This window comes from Vipera berus, assembly GCF_964194415.1.
Source record: "Vipera berus genome assembly, chromosome: Z".
Lineage (NCBI taxonomy): Eukaryota > Metazoa > Chordata > Lepidosauria > Squamata > Viperidae > Vipera > Vipera berus.
In genome coordinates this window covers 56,724,562-56,744,960 of record NC_138205.1, presented here as the reverse complement: position 1 = coordinate 56,744,960, position 20,399 = coordinate 56,724,562, and the positions used below count along the sequence as shown (strand labels likewise).

Here is a 20,399-nt window from a genome sequence, read left to right as displayed (position 1 = left end):
TTTGGACAGTAAGCAAACTGAAACGAGTCAAATGCTAGAGCAGGGGTGTCGAACTGCCGGCCCACAGGCCAGATGCGTCATGAAGAAACTGTGCCCACCCCATTGCCGGCAATTGTGAAAAAGCTCCGATATGTCACAAGACGTCATGTGGTGTCGCGAGTTTGACATGTCTCTGCTAGAGGGAATCTAGATACAATAATGTCCTTTATCAGCCTCTCAAAACATTTCATAATGATGGATGTAAGTGCAACTGGACGGTAATCACTGAGACCCGTAATTGTAGACTTTTGGGGCACTGGCAAAATAATGGCCATCTTAAAACACAAACTGTAAGCTCACTAAAGAGAGAAGATGGTAAGGAAATAAACAGGCATCAGGGAGAGCTGCTTAACTCATACTTTGCATCAGTTTTCACACAAAAAGAAACTATAGCCCAAAAAAACTACTGCAAAAGACATACTAGAAACAAAATTAAAATAAGGAAGAAAATGGTAAGAGTACTCCTATCCGACCCTGACAAAGAGAAATCACAGGGACCCGACAGACTACATCCTAGAGTTCTGAAGGAGCTGGCAGTTGTTATCTCAAAAACATTGCACCACATCTTTCATAAATCCTGGAGCACCGGGGAAGTACCAGAGGATTGGAAAAGGGCTAATGTGGTCCCCATCTTCAAGAAAGGGGGAAAAATGGACCCAGGAAACTACAGACCAATCAGTTTAACATCAATACCTGGGAAGATCCTAGAAAAGATAATCAAAAAAAGGATCTGCGAACAACTAGAAGCAAAGTCATAACTAGTAGCCAGCACAGGTTTGTTTAAAACAGATCATGCCAAACCAATCTTATTTCATTCTTTGATAAAGTGACTAAACTAGTAGACCAGCGAAATGCTGTGGATGTAGTATTCTTAGATTTCAGTAAGGCATTTGATAAAGTTGACTACAACCTACTCCCTGATAAACTAGAAAAAGGTGGAATATACAACACCAGATAAATATGTAGTTGGCTGACAAACCATACTCAATGAGTAGTCCTCAATGGCACTACATCCACATGGAGAGAAGTAAGCAGAGGGGTACCACAAGATTTCCATCTTAGACCCAGTACTCTTCAATATCATCATAAATGACTTAGATGAGGGAATTGAAGGGGAAATCATCAAATCTGCAATGACACCAAATTGGCAGGAGTAGCCAATACCCCAGAAGACAAATTCAGGATCCAAAAAGATCTTGACCAACTTGAACAATGGGCAAAATGAGTTTCAATGTAGAGAAAAGCAAAGATTTACATTTAGGCAGGTTGTTCACTCTATACTTGCAGCACTCAAATTATTTGAAGCGAGGACAATAGCACATTTTTTATGGTGCCCAAATGTCCCCTTCTCCAATTTTGCATCATTAGAACTTGTACAATCTACCTCTAGTAATAATTAAGGGAATTCCCATACAGCCCCTAGTGCCAAAATCCAGCAACTCAAAAAGGGATTTCAATATTGCTGTTCTCCATAAACCCTCAGCAATTAGTCAATTGGTTGACCAGCAGGTTTCTGGATAGCAACATACTACTGGAAAACTGTTTGGTGGGCTGCTAATTCTCATTCTTTCCAAGAATAATTGGGAGCAAGGTTTGGGCTGTTGCTTTGCCTTGCTTCCCACATCACTTATGATGCAAGTGATCTTGATTAATCTTTTAAAAGGCAGTGCAACACTGCAACCTTCCCTATTTTTTTTAACATTAGGAATAGAAATGCCCTAACAGGTTGAAATAGTTAGCCATGAAACAATAATCACTTTGATTTTTAAAATCAATTAACTCTTTTATTCTGTACTCAAAAGTACTAGTGGGTTAAACTTAGGATTCAACCTGTTAGGGCAATTTTATTCTTCCCTAATGTTAAAAAATATTCTATCTGATTTATACACTGTTGAAAAATAGCTTCATTTATTTATTTGCTCATATGCCTTACAAATGAATCTATGCTTGGTTCTACTCTGTTTAAATTTATAAAAAAATAGAGAAATGCATCATAGGTAAGAAGGGGATGGCGACTGCTTGTTTCTTGCTTAAATGTACAGTTTGACTGAATACAAGACAAGCATTTGGTACCAAAACAGCTTGCACACATATTTCTAGTTCAAGGTCTATTACAATCCCAGAAGACTGTCACGATGTCCTTGAAATCTATTACTACAATATTCCTAAACATTGAAATTCTAGTCTAATAATACAAGCATTGTTATGAAGAGAAAGCATTAAAATTATATTAAACAAAACATTAGAATTAGCAATTAAAATAATAAAGTAGAAACAGCATTATTGCATTTATATTTGATACCATATTTTCAATCAAAACAACACGTATTGTAAATCCAGCTTTTTAAAAAAGCAATATATAACTTTTCTGTAATCCATTTCATTCCTTCTATGATCTGTTTCTTGTTTAATCGATTACATTTGTAACAAGAAATTATTTAAATGACGCTCAATAATTATTTTCAATTCTTTCCTATAGACTCTCATTACTTTCAAAAAGCATTGTCATTTTTAATGCCCTTCAGTTCAATGATTTTGCAGTTTAGCACAGTTTAGGGGGGGGGGTAACCTTAGTTCAAATTGCACTGAGGTAATTCAAGTCGCTACTGGTTAAACTTGTTCGTTCAAAAATCTTCACGCATGCGTCCCACCTATGAATTTTCTCCGAAATTTACTCGTAATGCTAATTCACGTGGGTTAGACTGACCAACAGGCTGGGCCGGACGTGGTGGTTGGTTAATATGTAACTCGCTATAACGAGTAAATCCACCTATGCCGCTACTTTCACAAAGTTTATTATAACTTACCCAACGGCTACTGAAATAATCTAGTCCTCGGCAAATGATGCTGGCGGAATACTCAAGAGCGACCTGGACTCCAAAGGAAGTACCGACGCAGTATAGTCCATACAAAACGGGACTTCCGGCACTCAAAAGGATAAGAAGCCGACGGCGCCCTATGATCTCATTGCCCACTGTTTCGGCGGCCGCATTAGCAAAAAACAGTGGCGATAAGAAAGTAGCCAAAAATACTGGTGTGTTAGAATGGCGGAGGCGACGCAGCCAGCGACGGCCAAATGCCGTCAGGGAACTTTTGAACGGGTGCAAAAAGGTGCCGCATAGGACAGCCCACAGTAGTGGACGCAAAAACGCCTCGAGGATAAAATAAATGAGTACTCCCACCCCACAGCATAGTCCCACCAGCACCAGAGCTCCGGTGTTGTAGAAGGCCTGGCGCAGCGGTTTCTCCAGACGCGGCAATTGCAGAGGAGGAGGTGGTGGATAATGCAGAGGATCTGGGTCGAGTTCAGATTCTGATATCGGACTTGAAGAATCATCATACTTGTATTTAATCATATCGCTCAGCTAAGACGTTAATATTATTGCTATGTCCCACATCTCACCACACTCCAGCTTAAAAAAGCACCGCACCAACCGTAGAAAAGCAATGAGGCCGCACTGAATTCTGGGGAATGCAATTCCCTATCTCAGCCACTAGGCATTAATAAATACGGTTCCGGGAACGCACACACTGGCATTCGGCTTTTAACAGAGCCTGAAATGTAACAGCTGCCCGTTACGCATAGAGCACGTATACCTGCTTTTATTTAAAAAGCTAACATTTTTCTGCTGAAGATTGACAGAATCCTTACCATTTTTGAGGATATTTTAATCCAACCGATTAAGCGGTTTTGTGCCATAAAATTTTATTTCATTTGATATGTGTTGTTATTATTATCATAAATTGTTATTCAGGACATCAACAGGCAGGTATAAAATATGACACATGGTCGACATTGTATTCATTTAACTTTGGTAATTTTCAATTAATGCATAGAAACTTCAGCAAAACATCTGGAAGAAAACTCAGAGCACCAAGGACCCCATGATTCAGCCCTGAGCGACAAATACCCTCTTCTATCAACCACATAGTCAGAAAATCCTAATTCAAAGTTTATCATTAATCTCTGAACAATATAGGGAGGGAATGAGGTGAGAAACTTAAATTAGTCTGAAGTTATCAATCTATAAAACAAATGCAATTTCTTTTCTAAATTTTAGAGGCTTTCTGTCTTATTTTCTGGAAGCCTGAAAAAAGTACAAAAGTATGTTTGTGCAGAAGAAATGGATATGAAAGAAAATAGATACAGAATTTAAAATACTTTGGTTAGAGAAATGGACTGTAAGTAACATTTATTAGAGACAATGCAATATAGTTAAAAAAATAAAATGCACCCAGTATGGAGTTACCTTGCTTGCAATAGTAGTATGTATAGCTGATGAATGTTTAAGGTGTTAATGATAAGTTAGAATTAGATTAAGATAAAATCAAGGAGGAAAGGAATAAAATAGATGTCAGGACATGATTGTGCTGTTCTAAAGTACAAATGGGAGCAAGAACATTATTTCTATACTATTCCACTATTTTCTTCAGTTAAGCCTGTTCTAGTTTGAATCTTTAAAAGGTAGCACTCAGAACAGGAGTATCTGAACAAGGTGTATAGAAAGTCAGGCATGTTGAGTTGCATAAAGTTGAAGGAACTTTGAAGTTGAAAGAGAAAAATATATCTTTTACAAAAGTGGCTTTTTCGCTCTTACCCAACAATATGAATCACAAGTATTTCAGGCAAAACCAAAGTGTTTATGGGGAGAGGATTAATTTTTTATAGGGTATACAAATAAATGAGACATACATTTAGTATATTTGATATGTGAGAAAACAAGTGATCAAATAAAAGATACTGATTACATGTGACTATTGAACAATAGAGAACATTGACTTTAGATAGTATTCCACAAGCAGCAAATGTATGGGTTGCATTACTAACTCTCCCAGTTGGACTTGCAACTTGAAAGTATAAAATATGCTCTCTATTGTTTATGAACAGGCTAGTTTATGCACATTAAAAAAGTGACTCATTAAAAAGAAAACAAGGTTTTCTGAACCTTAGAAGGAGATATGGATGCCATGCTAAAAGTATTTATACCATCTTTATTAAAATAATAAAACATAAAATTCTAGATAATATAACCAACACAGAATATGCATTTGTTTAATAGGTTTATATTTCACTTTTTTATTTCAACAGGAACTATTGTCCTCATCTACAACTACTGTTGACAGAATTTATAATTGCTTTTGCCTTTTTTAGCAACACAACACTTATGATTTACCCAGATCTTTTTCACAAAAGTTCTGTGCCAAGCCAAATATACCCATACTATATCTGGTCATCACACAGAGAATCTCCTTTATGAATTTGTTGGCCAGAGCACCTGACAATTTTTTTAATCTGATGTATGTTTCCAAAAGACATACAGACTCAGGGAACTTTATTTCTGCACAGAAGTAATGAGGGTATCTCACTGATCTTTTAACAAGGACAATTAAATATTATTTGTACATAACTTTTATTCCTTTTTAAATCAAGAAAATTATAGAAAAAAGATCATACGTCAGTTAATGCAAACTTACATATCTAGTACTTGTGCTTAAGCTTCATCTATCCCATAATACTCTTAGCATGTAACATGCTTCCCTCATTATAGTAGTGATGAGCTTTTTACTATCATAATATCCTATCACAAACTCTCAGTTTGTGTGTGTATTCCTAAAATCACAATATAGGTAGTCTTCAACTTACAATAATTTGTTTAGTGAGCACTTGAAGTTACAATAGCACTGAAAAAGTGACATGTTGCAGCATCCACATGGTCAGATTATTAAAATTCAGATACTTGGCAACTGGTTCATATTTATGATGGTTGCAATGTCCTGGGGTCATATGATCACCTTTTGCAACCTTCTGACAAGCAAAGTTAATGAGGAAACCAGATTCATTTAACAACTGTGCTACTAACTTAACAATTGAATGATTCACTGCAAGAAAGGACATAACCGCCCTGAGTCCTTCGGGAAAGGGCGGTATATAAATATAATAAAATAAATAAAATGGGGCAAAAATCACTTAACTATCTTGCTTACCAACAGAAATTTTGAGCTCAATTGTGGTTCTAAGTTGAGAATGTATTTTAAAAGATTTGTCTTGTTTGTTGTTCTTTGATAGGAATGGCCACAAAATTGAACACATTAAAATGTTTAAATAGGTGATTACATAATGCCTGTTTGAATTATGTAATCCAAAATCTTGAAAACAGAAGCTAGTTCTGGTAATTGGAATTTTTTTACTGATAACCACTCTATTTAAGCCTTTAACTACATTAAAGTAGTATATTCCTAAGTGTGTACTCAATTATATGTAGGCATGCAACTTAGACTCTATACCTTCTTAATTAGAAATTGTGCAATCAACATTTTAAAGAAGTTTCTTTCAAATCACATGCAGCATTTCCTATATTATTCTTTAATTCTGCTGGAATTGCCAAGTTTAAATAAAGACATGACTAATATTTTCTTTATAGTACAGGTAAAAATTAATATTCTTATCCACAGAACTGACCTCTTTGATGTACGATCACTTTAGTGCTAGATGGAAGAGATATTTAGTCATGTTATTTATCTCAAAAACGCCTTCATCTTTAAGGAATTAGTCCATTAAGAAGGTACTGACATGATGTTTTTATGGACTTGGAAAGATAATTAAATCAGTCCTGCCTTTCCAGAAATATACTGCTGAGTTTTAAGATTATTATTACTGCTAATAATATCATGTTATACACTGATTACATTTAAGAAATCACATAGGTCTAGTGCCCTCTTTGCAATTGTTTTGCATTTCTTTTCTTTTTTCTTTTACCTTATTCTTGGTTTGGACTGGATGCCTGTACATTTAATTTCTAACATGCATTTGCATTTGTTTCTGATGTATGTATATTATTTTAATATTTTATTTCTGTCTTCTACCCCACTTGTGTCAGATGCAATGTTGTATTATCCTCGACATTGTCCAAAATCTTTTTTTTAATAAAAAAAGTGAGCAGACCTGATTCTTGTGGCCTATCTTCACTGAAGAGATTTCCTACATAGAGAAAACTAAGTGTCAGGACCCACCCCAATCCACGTTTTAGGAAAGAAGAACTCTTGGAGACAGGATTGTCCAAGCAGGAGCTTTTACTAAAACATGATTGTCAGTGGAAAATTTAGACAGGATCTGGAAACTGTGTTGCAGATTGATACTTTTAAAGTGTTCCCAAGTAAAGCCCCCTCCCTTCAGTCCATTTGGTCAGTCCAGGATCAATTAAGGTTTAGGTGTCAAAACCTTCCATGGGAAGAGGGATCGTCCATGCCTTTACGACATTTACTTCCTCCCCTTCAGATTCTAATCGGAGATACAAACCAGAATCTCTCCCCCTCCCCTTTCTTTGTTCTTCTCAGTTCAAAGGTTCTTTCCCTGGTCTTTGATGACGGCCTCCAGGCAGGCTGAATAAACAACCTTGCATCTAATGGATAGGGATAGCCAATAAACATCTTTTCTCCTCCTCCTTGGGAATGGCAGAATTCAGTGAGAGGTGTGAGATTTGGGAGTATACAGATAGGGATTTAGGAATGGGATATAAATGGATTCTGACAATCTGCCCTCCTTAAAAGAAAGATAGGTCCATCTGTAGAGGAAATAAAATATAAATGTTAGTCTGGTTTGTTAGGATGTTCTATATGAAACCTCTTAAGTAACTTTGGTGCCCTAACATGGTGTTTATTGACCCACTCATTTTCTGAGGAGGGGAGGTGTTTCCAAGCTACTAGATACTGAATTGCTCCATGGTGTTTCCTGTTATCCAAAGAACAGTTACTTCAACCATCTTGGGGATGAGGGTCAGAGCATCCTCTGTAAGTAGTGATAAACCCAGTAAGCCAGCCAAGGTCCTGATTATCACTGCAATAACAAAGGAATATATGTCATTGGCCACCAAGTAACAGAAAGCATTCTGTTACAAAATTAAAGGGAGGAAATGAAGGGTTCTGGAGCAAAGGGAAGTTGTTTAGTCTAACAGTTGCTTTCTTGCTTTTTGTAATCGGCTTTTGCACCAGGGAAATATGCAAACGTGGGAAACATGTAAATGGATGCAATATACTGAAGGAGGGAATAAAGGAGTGTACAGGAATGATTGATGTCTTTCTTATGATGTAATGGCTGTTGACTGATTTTCATTGGCTAAAAAAGTTTATAAAGCAATGCTACCAACTTTCTAAGGTGAGGCACTTCTGGACGTAATTCTGCCAGCGTTCCACCCAGCTGCTTAATTTGATCAAATAAAGTGCTGCTTGATCAAGAAGTCTCCACTTGGCTTATCTGATTAGATTGATATGATATCTCAAGTTCATGTAAGGAACTGGGACCTTACAATTGGAAGGGATCTTAGCGATCATCTAGTCCAATCCTCTGCTCAGGCAGGAAACCCTATACCATTTCAGACAAATGGCTATCCAATCTCTTCTTAAAAACTTCCAGTGTTGGAGCATTCACAGCTTCTGGAGGCAGGTTGTTCCACTGATTAATTGTTCTGTCAGGAAATTTCTCCTTAGTTCTAGGTTGGTTCTCTCTGATTAGTTTCCATCTGTTGCTTCTTGTCCTGCCTTCAGGTGCTTTGGAGAAGAGGTTGACTCCCTCTTTTATGTGGCAACCCCTGAGATATTGAAACAATGCTATCATGTCACCCCTTGTCCTTCTCTTCATTAAATTTGACATACCCAATTGCAGCAACCGTTCCTTATACCTTTTAGCCCCCAGCCCGCTAATCATCTTTGTTGCTCTTCTCTGTATTCTTTCTAGAGTCTCAACATTTTTTTTACTTTGTGATGATCAAAACTAAATGCAGTATTCCAACTGTGGCCTTACCAAGGCATTGTAAAGTGGCATTAACACTTCACATGATCTTGATTCTATCCCTTTGTTAATGCAGCTTAGCAATGAGTTGGCTTTTTGGGCAGCTGCATCACACTGCTGGCTCATATTTAAATGTCTGTCCACTAGGAGTCCAAGATCCCGCTCACAGTTGCTACTATTGAGCAAACATGCTTGTTCAGGAATTCTGGGAGTTGAAGTCCACGAGTCACAAAAGAGCCAAGCTTGCTTACCCCTGACCTATACTATACCTGTGCATTTGTTTTTTCTTGCCTAAGTGAGGAACCCTTACTTTTTTCACCACTGAATTTCATTTTGTTAGATAGTGTCCAATGTTCAAGTCTGTGGAGATCCTTCTGTATCTTAAGCCTATCTTCTAGAGTTCTGGACTTCTCCAGGCAGTCTCCGGAGTCAACTCTGGCCAAACTTCATCCTTTCATCTTCAGTCAGATTTATTGTCTTGAGATTCCTTGTTTTAACAATGGACTTTGCTAGCTCTGCTGCCCCCTTGAAAGGGTTGCTTTTCCTAACAAAAGAAAATAATCCCAGGTATTTAGACAAGGACTTGCCAAACTTCCCCATCATTGCTAGCAAATCAGATTCCTAGGACCTTCCACTTCTGCCACAATTGGAATGGGCTCAACATCTATGGACAACATTTTAGAAAGAGTTTATATTCTCACATCTCTCAATTAGAACTATGATAGCTTTCTCAAATGTTGTTTTCAGATGCTCCTGACAAATGAAGTGAGGAAAATAGAATGTTTTCACTAAAAAAAGAGAATAGTCTTATACAACTAATTTTTCTATTTTGCTATCAAATCAATATTGTTACATTCCCCAGTCTTTTTTAATATGTTACATTTTCATTTTGTACTGCAAATGTGGATTTAATCACACTGTATTATTTCACTTCCTGCTACTTTTTTATGATATACTTTATAGTCATACTTTTAGTTATAGATATAAAAAGATCTGATACTGTATTCTGCATTTGGGAAGCTGAAAATATTATTGAAAATTTTCTAGAGATGCAATAAATAAATGAATACATACATACAAGGGTAATCTTGCCATATAGAAATGCCATGTGAATGTTCTACATATTTGTAAAACACCAGAAAATCTATAGACTTTATGATTGGTAGCCACTAGGGCCAGGAGTAATAAGAACCTTAGCCCAATACAACTGCATTTGCTCCAGATAGGAGAATGGCTATTCTGAAATAGGATAAGGATAACAATAGTTTAGTTTAGTTTAGTTTAGTTTATTAATATTTCTATACTGCCCTTCTCCCGAAGGACTCAGGGCGGTGAACAGGGCAAGAATAAAATGCAAAATTACAAATATTAAAAGAAGATTAAATAGTTGCCCATTAAAAAACAATTAATACAATACATTTATAAAAACCCCAAAAATACAGCAATAAAAACCCCACCAATCCCCCATCAGGCCAGGCCGGCTTGTTCGTATAAAAATGTTTTTAGATCGCGGCGAAAGGAGCGAAGATCGGGCGCCATCCGGAGCTCTACCGGTAACTGATTCCATAGTTCCGGAGCGCCCACAGAGAAGGATCTCCCCCTGGGGGCCACCAATCGACATTCTCTGATCGGTGGCACCCTGAGGAGTCCTTCTCTGTGGGAACGCACAGGGCGCAGGGAGGTTGATGCCGGCAGCAGGTGTTCCCTGAGGTATTCCGGACCCCTGCCATGTAGGGCTTTAAACACCATTACTAGTACCTTGAATCTAACCGGAAGACAACTGGTAACCAATGCAGCTCACGGAGCAGAGGTGTAACATGCGAGTATCGGGAGACTCCCAACACAACTCTCGCGGCTGCATTCTGTACCAGTTGGAGCCTCCGGGTGGTCCTCAAGGGCAGCCCCATGTAGAGAGCGTTGCAGTAGTCCAGACGAGAGGTCACGAGCGCGTGAGTGACCGTGCATAAGTCATCCCGGCCTAGATAGGGCCGCAACTGGCGCACCAGGAGAACCTGGGCGAAAGCCCCCCTAGTCACAGCCACTATATGATCTTCCAAGGTAAGCTGTGAATCTAGGAGGACTCCCAAGTTGCGAGCCCTATCTACGGGGGGTAATAGTTCACCCCCCATGGAGAGAGATGGAATATCCAAATTGGCCTGGGATGAAGGTATGCAAAACCACTCAGTCTTGTCGGGGTTGAGTTGAAGCCTGTTCCTCCCCATCCAGACCCGAACCGCCTCCAGGCAACGGGACATCACGTTGAGGGCATCACTGGGGTGGTTTAGGGTCGAAAGAAAAAGCTGGGTATCATCAGCGTACTGATGATACCCAACTCCAAAGCCACGAATGATCTCACCCAGTGGTTTCATATAGATGTTGAACAGGAGAGGCGAGAGGACCGACCCCTGAGGAACTCCACAAACGAGAGACCTCGCGGTCGACCTCTGCCCTCCTGTCAACACCGACTGCGAACGTCCCTGGAGATAGGAGGAGAACCACTGTAAAACCGTGCCTCCCACTCCCAGTCCCCTGAGACGCCGCAGCAAGATACCATGGTCGATGGTATCGAAAGCCGCTGAGAGGTCTAATAGGACTAGAACAGAGGAATGTCCCCTGTTCCGAGCCCTCCAGAGATCATTCACCAACGCGACCAATGCCGTCTCCGTGCTGTACCCGGGCCTGAAACCCGATTGGTACGGGTCTAGATAATCCGCTTCATCCAGGACCAGAGGGAGCTGATGCGCCACCACACTCTCAACAACCTTCGCAAGAAAGCGAAGGTTGGAGACCGGACGAAAGTTGTTCAATACAGCTGGGTCCAAGGCAGGCATCTTGAGGAGAGGCCTCACCACCGCCTCTTTCAAGACGGCAGGGAAGCTACCCTCATTCAAAGAAGCCAATATAACTGCCTGGAACCAGCTGCGTGTCCTCTCCCGTGCTGCATAGACCAGCCAGGAAGGGCACGGGTCCAATAAACGTGGTGGAGCTCAGCCTCCCCATAATCCTGTCCACTTCCTCCGGAGTCACAGAATCAAACTCCTCCCAGGTGATATCGACAAGACCGCCCGTGTCCTGATCGTCAGACTCTGCCCAGTCAGAGTCCAGACCGGTCCGAATCCGAGCGATTTTGTCCGACAGATGTTGGTTAAACTCCTCGGCACGACCCTGCAAGGGTTCCTCCCTCACCTCTTGATTAAGGAGGGAGCGAGTCACCCTAAACAGGGCGGCCGGGCGATTATCTGCGGACGCGATAAGGGTAGCAAAGTGATTAGACCTCGCCACCCTTATCGCAGCGAGATAAGACCTGATATAGGCTCTTAGTCGCAATCGGTCGGATTCGGATCGGCTGGATCTCCAACCGCTCTCTAGGCCCCATCTCCGACGCTTCATCTCCCGGAGCTCCGCGGAAAGCCATGGAGCTCGACGGGATCTGCACCGGGTCAGGGGCCGCAAGGGTACAACTTGGTCAAGAGCCTCAGTGGCTGCCCTTTCCCAGGCTTCCACTAGGGCATCTGCCGAGCTGTGAGCGAAGGAGGCAGGTGGGGACCCCAGCGCTGCCTGGAACCTCTCGGGATCCATCAAGCGTCTGGGGCGGTACCATCTAATTGGTTCCACGAACCCACGGCGGGGGGTGGCAAAACGGAAGACCAGCCGCAGGAGATGATGATCGGTCCATGACAGGGGCATAACAATTGGGAAGCCCCCACCAAGATCATCTAACCACCGTCCAGATAAGAAAATCAGGTCAAGGGTGTGGCCTCCCACATGAGTTGGTCCAGAAATTACTTGCGTCAGGTCCATGGCCCTCATGGAAGCCATGAACTCCCGAGCTAACTCAGATGATCCTCCCAGAGATGGTAGATTGAAGTCCCCCAAAACTATAAGTTTCGGGAACTCAATCACCAACCCAGAGAGGACATCGAGAAGCTCAGGCAGGGCTGCTGCTGCATGACTAAGCGAAAGGTACACCAGCAGCAAGCCCAACTGTGCACCAGGGCCGCATCTCAAGAAGAGAGACTCACACCCGACTATCTGGGGAACGGTGGCCTCCCGCGGACACAAGGTCTCCCTCATAACAACAGCCACACTCCCACCCCTACCCTGAGCCCGAGGCCGGTGTAGCACCCGGAAACCTGGTGGGCAAAGATCAACCAGAGGAATCCCGCCCTCTGGGCCCAACCAAGTCTCCGTGATGCAAGCCAGGTCCGCCTGCTCACCCTCGACCAAATCACAGACGAGAGGAGCTTTGTTAGCGACAGACGTGGCATTCAAGTACACCAGCCAGAGCTCAGGAGGCTGCACATCCTCACTCCCGGGACCTCGGGGCGGAACCAGAGGGTCGGAGTGCCTCACCGCTTGTAAGCAGTACCCTCCCCCCTCCCTAACCCCCAAAAAAATTTAGACAAAAAACTAACCAGGGGCCTCTTGTTGGGTTTACGTCGAAGGCCCCTACCCGTGCCCAGCCATCTCTCAGGGTCCCAATAAATGGGCCCTTCCTCGAGATTATAAGCAGCTAGAAAGGCGGGTCGCACCCAGGAAGGGGGAGCACCCCTGAGGGCGAACAAGTCCGTGAAAGAGTACTTAAAATAAGGCATAAGGAGCAGTCCAGATAAAAGGCAGTCCATAGTCGATAGTCAATAAGGAGGATCTAGACAGAGGATAAATAGGTGTCCCAGCCCTCCACCCAGCTACTGCCACTCAGCTGGGTGAACCCCCCGGGCAGGCCGACCACCGTCCTCTCACGACGATCGCAGAGCCAATTCCCGGGGGGGGGGTTGGTCTGAAACAACCACTCTGGGTATAGCATGCCCCATTGAGCTCTCACCTCTAGGGGCAGCAGATGTAAGTTCAAGCCACCCTCTCACGGTGGCTAATACCCAGGGTCCTCTGAATCCTTTGGGGATGCTGTGTAAAAGACAATGCACGATAGTTTGTAAAGGCAGGAGTATAGTAATGTAGCAAGCCATCATAGTCTGCTCTGCTAACGGCCAAGTCCTCCGCTGCTCCGCCATTCCAGGAGGTTGTACCTGGCCACAACTCCATGGGCCCTCAGTTCTACAGTCATTGGGGCCTTCCAGAGTGTGATCTACAAAGTCTGACTCCCCCAAGTCTACTGATTTCCCTGGAGCCCCCTCAAAATCCAACGGCACCGACCGGATCACAACAGGTGCCATGGAGAGCGTAGGTCTTTCAGGATCCTCCGGAATAACCAGGGTCCGCTGGACTCCACTGGGCTCCACCGGGGTTAACCGGCTAACCCAGGAACCTTCGGGGCCACCAGAAACAGTGAGGGTGCCAGACCATCTGGAGCAAGCAGAGCAGACAGAGGAGAAGGTAGGTCGACCACAACACCACCGCCAAGCCATCGAGGCCGCTACCACTGCTGGAGCGCCGCTACGGACGCCGCCGCCATCACCATTGCCACCAGAACGCCGCCGAAGCCGAAAACAATCCAGGAGACGCCATCGCCACCGCCGATGGAAAGCGGGCCGAAAAGGCCCGGCGGCAGCGGGACAAACAGTCCGAGAGGAGCAGGCCAAACCGCAGCGGTCGATAACAAAGTGGCCCAGAACGGCCCGGGAGCAACGCCGCCGCCGCCGTCGCCATCGAAATGGGCCGAAAGCGCCGTCGCCGACATAGTTGAAAGCAGAACCAGGACGACCAAAGAAACGGCCCAAAGCGGTCCGCAAACATCTCCGCCGAAGTCGTCAACAGTCGGGAGCCATCCGAAGACGCCGGCTCCGTCGCCGCCGAAAACACCGCCACCAGCCGCCGAAAACGCCGAAAATGCCAGACGCCGTCGAAAGCAGCTCGGAGGTTGCCCGACACAGCGGAAAGATGCCGCGAACATCCAGCCCGGCAAGCAGCAGACCAACAGCCCAGCGGAACGCCAACAACCAGGTTAGCAGGCAGCAGACAGCTTTGTCCAGCTGCCTAAATCATTGCCACTGCACTTCACCCCAACACAGAGGGTATAAAACACCCCTGAGGGGCTCCTAGGACACCTCTTTTCTAGGACCTGCAGAGCTCAGCCTAACACGTCCGCCTGCACGTCCGCCATCTTAGATCCCAATAAAATAAAAAGGTGAATAACAAATAATGTATTTAATAATATAATATTTAGTAATAACTGCTCTAGATAAGTAGGATCAGGGCTTTTTTTGTCATAGAATGCTCAAAACGGAGTTCCGGCACCTTTTTGGGATGAAACCTTGTAGGGTAGGCAAGGCGGGTTGTATGACATGTGTGAGTTCTGGCACCTTTTTCTTTTACAAAAAAAAAGCACTGAGTAGGATTAGTCTTCTTCATCTTCCTCCCCCTCTTCTGAACTTCTGTAAATACAAAAGGAATAAAAGATGATGTTACAATGTGCTTTTAAAACTACACAGTCTTCTAGTCAGGCTGTTCAACCTTTGTCAAGCTATTATTATTATAATAGATCCAGTATCCTTATTCTCAGCTGCTTCCAAAGTAATATCCATATATTGATGTGCCCTATTTTTTCTGAGAAGAGTAAGAATTCCAATATTTCAGAGCTGTTGCAATTTCTGACATGGTGAGTAGTTACCATGCAGAAGAGAGCAACTGTACATAGGAAAGATCAGAGGAGTCCTAAGACAGGCCTGTCACAATTCTGCTTCTTTTTTTAAAAAAAATTATTACAAATTTTATTATTTAAAACTTTGGACAAAGTGTTAATGTTCTGACATTCCTTCTTGTCTTACATCATTTTTGTGTTTTATATACATTTTATATACATACCATTTATATATAATTATACAATATTCAATCTTATCGACCATCTTATTCTAGTAATGTGTGAAATCAGCATCTTGTATATCTCTATTGAGACCTTCCTTTCTGTTCCCCAGGCAGATTGTAGGCACTGGCAGCGGCAGCAGCATGGAGGGCAAACGCACATGTGAGCGGGACAGATGCGCATGGCAGAGGCGCTGCTCGGGGCTGTAGGATGATCACATGGGCGAGTCCCTCCATGTTGGCACTGCCACCAGTGCCTGCAATCTGCCCGGCCTCCCCTCCGGCCCCAAGCAGCACCTCTGCCATGTGTGGCTGTCCTGTTCACGAGGCCTTCTCTTGCCTACTGGATATCAGCAGCCCAGATTTGGTAGCTCCACTTAAGACCTGCTGAGGTGATTTCTCTTCGCTGAGCGGGAGGTGTGACCCAGTGCCTGCCACTACGGCTTACTGCTACTCCCTGTGTTTTTCAATTGACAACCCATAGCTGCCCTAGAAAGTGGCTGGCTGGAATGGGCAATCTAAAAGCCTGATCAGCTGAGATGTCTCCAAGCCAGGGACCTGGCTGCGGTGTCACTCCTCTGACCTCATTTGCCTGCCCGGTCACCTGGCTGGGACCCAACCCTCCCGCCTGGTTGCGACGCGGAGTCTCCCGTGCAGTGCTGCTTCCAGCCGGCGGAGGCTGCTGTGGTGGCGGGCAGGCAGGTGATGGAGACGCGGCATCAGCACCCTCCTCTCCTCCCTTCCCTTCCTCTCTCGCCACTTCTCCCCGCTGTGTCCTTGTCTCGGGATAGATAACGCTGAGTGAGCAGTCGGGAGGCAGGGTTCTGTGGGCATGCGCTGGAAGCCACGGGGAGGAGCAGCTGGCCCCGCTGTGGCACACAAGGATCCGGAACAAGCTCAGTTTCCTTCTTCCCAGCTCTGGAAAGCCGAAGCCCTCCGTGCCTGCTGTGGCCACCGCCTGGCCTGCCGGCTCCTCCTGGGGAAGGAAGCGTCCCACCCTGCCCCCAAGGTGTCTTCTCCCACAGCTGTGGGAAGCATCCTGACTATGCTTGCCTTCGCTTGTCGACTTTTTTCTGCCGCTTGAGCTGTCTGATTGCAGCAGCTGGAGCAGCCCCTTAGCCCAGGGGTAGGCAAACTTGGCTCTTTTATGACTCGTGGACTTCAACTCCCAGAATTCCTGAGTGAGTCATCAAAAAGCCAAGGTTGCCTATCCCTCCCTTAGCCCTAAGGACACACCTAACTTGAGAACCAGGAGAGCGAGCTGGCAAGCGAAGGCACCCCGCTTGAAAAACTGGAGGGGATCTCCAGTTTGGTCTGCGCAGGGAAAGTGGGACCAATTGGAGGAGAAGCTGCAGCCAGAGGCAGAGTCCAGTGGATTCTCTCTGCTCTTTCCTCACCAACCCCTCCACCCCTCTCCAAGCCTTAGACTTAGGGAGGGAGGGAAGGAAGAAAGGAAGGAAAAAAGAAAGGTAGGGATAAACAGAAACACGCCTATTGGAAAGTTTGGTTTCTCTCCTGCCCACTCACAATAGTAACTCATGGATTCCCCCCCCCACACACACAGGCACCCTACAACCTGAGGGAGGGAGGGACAATGGAAGGGAGGGAGGGAAGGAGGAAGGGACAAAGAAAGAAATAAGAAAAGAAGGAAGGGACAATGGGAGAGAGGGAGGAAGGAGGGTACCCACCCCCTCCACCAGAGACCCATGGATTCCCCATACACAGGCACCCTGCAACCTGAGTGATGAGCTCCCCCCCCCCCCAGCCATTGACTTCGCTTGTCAAAAAGTTGCAAAAGGTGATCACATGACACTGGGACACTGGGACCGTCATAAGTATGGATCAGTTGCCAAGCATCCGAATGTAAATCACATGACCCTGGTGATGCTGCAACAGTCATAAGTGTGGAAAATGGTCATAAGTCACTTTTCAGTGCTGTCATAACTTTGAACAGTCACTAAGCAAATTGTAAGTCGAGAACTATCTGTAGTTTATAATTTTTTTTCCATTTTTTGGGGGGGGGTGTCATGTTTTTGACACCTTGCTGGGCGACTGGTGGTACTCAGACATTGCCTTATCCTAAAAGTGGTACAATGGGTGAAAAGGTTGAAAAGCCCTGCCCTAGACATCAGTTGCCAAGTAAAAGCCAACCTTTGTTAAACACCGCAACCCAGTCCTAACATATATGTACTGATAAGCCTCATTGAGTTTAATACACTGCCAAAATGACAGGATTATATTTTAATTTATTTATTTAAACAAATTTATGGCAGCTTGCAAAATCTAAAAAAAAAATCCACTATCCAGTTGTCATCTTCTTCCTCCTCCTCCTATTATTATTATTATTATTATTAATAATAATTATTATTATTATTATTATTATTATTATTATTATTATTATTATTATTATTATTATTATTATTATTATTATTAAATTCAGGCTTACCTAAGCCACATCTGTAATAGTTGTGGGGCCATGTTTTTCAGATCTAAAGCTAAGTAGCAGGTCACCAGTGGTCACTTCTGCATTTACACACCTGGTTTTCAAGTGTACCTCTCTCCATTCTATCCAGAAGTGTCCTTAAACAAACAATTAAAAAGAAAAATGGTGAAATATTAGCCTGGATAAAACCCTTTTAACAATATTCAAACAAAATGTGGCATACATTTCTGTATTGGAAAATTACACAAACTCTTATCATTTATATGAAAGATGTATACCATTTCCCCAAAATAAGACCTACCCAGAAAATATTTATTTATTTTATTTTTATTTATTTTATTATATTTATATACCGCCCTTTCCCGAAGGACTCAGGGCGGTTTACAGGGTGATTAAAACAAAAAATACAAAAGTTAAAAACAATTAAAAAATTATATCAATCCCTGAACAAATAAAAACCCCAGTTAAAATTAAAATTAAAATTCTCAGCCTGGGCCAGAGAGCTCGAAGAGCCAGGTCTTCAGGTCCTTGCAGAATGAACGGAGGTCGGGGGCAGTCCTAAGCTCCATTGGCAGCTGGTTCCAAAGGGCAGGTGCACCCACTGAGAAGGCCCTCCCCCTGGGTGTTATCCACCGGCAATCTTTTACCGGCGGCACCCTGAGAAGACCCTCCCTGTGGGAGCGCACTGGACGAAGGGAGCTTGATGCCGGCAGCAGGTGTTCCCTCAGATATCCCGGACCCTCGCCATTTAGCTCTAGCGTCATTTTTCAAGATGTTCATAATATAAGTTCTACCCTAAAAATCAGCCCCAGTTAAGACCATCAGCCAGATGGATGCATTTAGTACCATATTTTCCCCAAAATAAGATCTAAGTGGAAAATAAGCCCTAATGCTTCTTTTGGAGCACAAATTAATATAAGACCCGATCTTATTTTCAGACTTTTTTTTTTAGAAAAGATATTTGAAAGTCTGTAAAATAGGCTTGGATTTGGTAAACTGGAAGGTGGTATCAAAGACATCTAGTGTCACTACAATTTATTATGCTTAAAGCAAACTTGGCTTGAAGCCCGGACTTAAATAAGACCCTCTGTTGTTCCTGGAAACTTTCACTTTTCCAGACTGCAACTGGGAAAAGGAAAAAAAAAACCTCTTGGGCTGCTTATCTGTGTTGGACTATAAAGACTACATACAAAAACAAAATAGGTGTTTCATACTTAGCCTCAAATGATAAAAAAAACATCTTTAACACTTGTCTCCAAAACCCTCAGCTTGATATACCAACAAGAAAATATTAATGAATCTCAGAAAGGAATTCTTTTTCTATTGAAATCAATCCAAGAGACAATTGTTTCATTTCATGATGAGACTAAAAATAATGCAAATGGGATAAAAGAACAATTTTCTAACCTAAACTTACAAATCCAGACAATGACTACAAAAAAGGAACTAGTAACTCAGAAGGAAAATTAGAAGAAAGAGATCTAAAGATGGAGAACCTAAAGTTTTTGACACCTTGCTGGGCGACTGGTGGTACTCAGACATTGCCTTATCCTAAAAGTGGTACAATGGGTGAAAAGGTTGAAAAGCCCTGCCCTAGACATCAGTTGCCAAGTAAAAGCCAACCTTTGTTAAACACCGCAACCCAGTCCTAACATATATGTACTGATAAGCCTCATTGAGTTTAATACACTGCCAAAATGACAGGATTATATTTTAATTTATTTATTTAAACAAATTTATGGCAGCTTGCAAAATCTAAAAAAAAATCCACTATCCAGTTGTCATCTTCTTCCTCCTCCTATTATTATTATTATTATTATTATTATTATTATTATTATTATTATTATTATTATTATTATTATTATTATTATTATTATTATTATTAAATTCAGGCTTACCTAAGCCACATCTGTAATAGTTGTGGGGCCATGTTTTTCAGATCTAAAGCTAAGTAGCAGGTCACCAGTGGTCACTTCTGCATTTACACACCTGGTTTTCAAGTGTACCTCTCTCCATTCTATCCAGAAGTGTCCTTAAACAAACAATTAAAAAGAAAAATGGTGAAATATTAGCCTGGATAAAACCCTTTTAACAATATTCAAACAAAATGTGGCATACATTTCTGTATTGGAAAATTACACAAACTCTTATCATTTATATGAAAGATGTATACCATTTCCCCAAAATAAGACCTACCCAGAAAATATTTATTTATTTTATTTTTATTTATTTTATTATATTTATATACCGCCCTTTCCCGAAGGACTCAGGGCGGTTTACAGGGTGATTAAAACAAAAAATACAAAAGTTAAAAACAATTAAAAAATTATATCAATCCCTGAACAAATAAAAACCCCAGTTAAAATTAAAATT

General features: G+C 42.7%; 1 protein-coding gene and 1 long non-coding RNA gene across 6 annotated transcripts in view; both read right to left on the bottom strand.

Annotated features, from left to right (window-relative positions):
- TMEM245 (transmembrane protein 245) overlaps positions 1-3,473 on the bottom strand; it is a 139,209-nt gene extending 135,736 nt beyond the window's left edge. For both annotated transcript variants that reach the window (XM_081343489.1, XM_081343488.1), the window contains exon 1: positions 2,847-3,473. In XM_081343489.1, the coding sequence (XP_081199615.1) occupies positions 2,847-3,395 (549 nt within the window). In that variant the 5' untranslated portion in view covers positions 3,396-3,473. The remainder of the gene's footprint in view (positions 1-2,846) is intronic.
- Positions 3,474-7,092: 3,619 nt separating this feature from the next.
- Positions 7,093-20,063, bottom strand: LOC308677489. Of its 4 annotated transcripts, XR_014028504.1 has the most exons (6): positions 19,925-20,063; positions 18,030-18,163; positions 15,020-15,156; positions 9,135-9,368; positions 7,706-7,873; positions 7,093-7,601 (listed from the first exon to the last, which is right to left on the bottom strand). It is a non-coding gene; the product is annotated as an uncharacterized lncRNA (long non-coding RNA). The 4 variants fall into 4 exon arrangements; XR_014028505.1 differs by lacking the exon at positions 7,706-7,873; XR_014028506.1 differs by lacking the exon at positions 9,135-9,368.
- Between the last annotated feature and the right edge of the window lie 336 nt (positions 20,064-20,399).